Source organism: Bos indicus, chromosome X (assembly GCF_029378745.1).
Source record: "Bos indicus isolate NIAB-ARS_2022 breed Sahiwal x Tharparkar chromosome X, NIAB-ARS_B.indTharparkar_mat_pri_1.0, whole genome shotgun sequence".
NCBI classification, from domain to species: Eukaryota; Metazoa; Chordata; class Mammalia; order Artiodactyla; family Bovidae; genus Bos; species Bos indicus.
Window position 1 is genome coordinate 64,089,902 of NC_091789.1, and position 2,055 is coordinate 64,091,956.

The 2,055-nt window shown below is 50.2% G+C and overlaps 1 protein-coding gene across 1 annotated transcript; it reads right to left on the reverse strand.

The window, feature by feature from the left end:
• Positions 1–343: 343 nt before the first annotated feature.
• On the reverse strand, positions 344–1,006 carry LOC109555441 (protein FAM209-like). The gene has a single exon (XM_019956334.2). It carries the CDS (start codon positions 1,004–1,006, stop codon positions 344–346), a length of 663 nt encoding a protein of 220 aa, XP_019811893.2.
• Positions 1,007–2,055: the final 1,049 nt, after the last annotated feature.

Consider the following 2,055-nt stretch of genomic DNA (forward strand, 5'->3'; position numbering starts at 1 on the left):
GGAAGCAATGTCTTACTTAGCTAAACACTGTCATACCCTATGACCTAGCAATTTTGCTCCTAGATAGTTCACCAAATGATTTGAAAGCTAATGCCCACACAAAAACATGCACATGAGTTCTCCAGGCCAGAATACTGGAGTGGGTAGCCTTTCCCTTCTCCAGGGGATCTTCCCAAGCCAGGTATCGAACGCAGGTCTCTCAGTCTGGAAAACACTGCATGATACCAATTATACCACATTCTGGAAAAGGTAAAACTGTAGCGCGAATAAAAAATATCAGAGGCTTTTTTCCTTTTGCTGCAAAATACTTTTATTAGTTTGGATACAGTTTGTCAACACTCAACTATTCTTCTTCTTTGATGCGAAAATCCACTTCATCGGGGGCTCGGGTGTCCCATATCTCATATATCGTAATGTTATTCCATCCGGCAGCAAGAACCTGGATATTGGGACATTGTCGTTGATCACCGGTTGCAGCAGTGAGTTTCAGACTCCGGACCCTGGACACAAGGTTCACCAGTGTCGTCTCGACCTGGGTTAAGGCACCGCACATAGAGTCTTTGTAGGGGGAAGCCCTTATCTTCTTTCTTCCTGGAGAGCCAGATGAACAGCCCTGACGGCCAGGAGGAGTGCCCGCGATACTTTTGTCATCGCCTCCAGGAAATTTCAGGATCACCAAAAACATGAGGAAGATTAACAGCCAGTGTGACTTGCTCCCAAACCAGCCTGAGACATGCTCTGGTTGATTCTGCCGAACACGGAAGTGCTTTCCACTGGGCATCATCCACGGCAGTTCTTCGGCTTCATCTCTCAGAACATAAAACACATAGGCAAAGACAAATGAGATAAACGTAGGCCAAAAAAATAACCATATTACAGAGCGCATCGTGAGCTGAGACCAAGTGGCTCCTGGTGCGCTGGTCTGCGCTGGCACCTGGAGACTGAGGACCAGGCAGGGCTGGCCCTTGGTGACATCACAGAGGGCCCCACCCCCACCAGAACCCATGTGGCCAGGGTATGACTTCAGGGCAGAGGGTAAGGAGGCCTGCAGGGGTCAACCGGGAGTAGGGTTTAGAGGGACATGGGGACATTTCCAGTGGGCAATTGAAAACGAGGCGAGGAGTGACAGAGTGCCATCCCCATGCCAGTGTATTCTTTCTGAACCTGGTGTTCTACTGGGAGGGTGGGTCCATCTTCTATTTTTATTTTTCCATTTGTTGAATCCAGACACTGTGGTGAGCAGAGCAGAACTAGGGGCATGTGCCCCTGTGGAGCAGAAAGCCAAGTGGGAAAGAAAGATATTAAACCAGAGGCCACAAACTAGGAGCCACTGATGTTTTGTGTGGCCTACCACTGTCCTAAAAATGATTGTGCTCAGTGCTAAGTCCTGTCTGACTCTTTGCCACCCCATGGACTGTAGCCTGCCAGGTTCCTCTGGAGAAGGAAAGTCAGGGGCATCACCAGTGATGCAGTAGGGGTGGGCAATGAGGTAGGTACTCTCTAAGATCCCTCCCAGATCAGAGGTTCTATGATCCTGCATGGCAATTTCCCAGAGGGCAGGGATGCACCTCCTGGGCAACAAGCAGTGGAACTGGCACATCTCTTGGGAGTTGCTGAGTTGGCAAAACTACACTGTCTCTGATGCACCTGTGGATGAGCAAGTACTGGCTGCACTCCTCCTCCCCGTCTGTGCATGTCTAACTGCCACATGTGTTTGAAGGTGACCTTGCTCTGCAGGTGTGGCTTGAGAGCTGTGTTCCTTCCTTCTCTAGGAAGACGACCCTTCTTTGTGCTGTGCGAGTTGACAGTCCGAATGCATGTGTATGGCTGCAGCACTTGGCACTTTGCCTTTCTGTCTGGGCTGGTTGTTTTCAGACTTGAGTGTGTATCAGGGTCACCTAGAGGGCTTGCAAAGTCCCATATTGCTGGATCTCAGTCCTCAGTCAGTCCTGGGTGGGACTTGAAGACTGCCACTTCTGCAGGTCTCTGGGCAACACTGAGAACCACCCTCCAGACAATGGCTTCACTCACAAAGACGTGGCTTCCCTCTGACTG

What these genes read in the sequence shown, in the direction of transcription:
- LOC109555441 (XM_019956334.2), bottom strand. Translation starts at nt 1,006, where the DNA reads ATGGGTTCTGGTGGGGGTGGGGCCCTCTGTGATGTCACCAAGGGCCAG.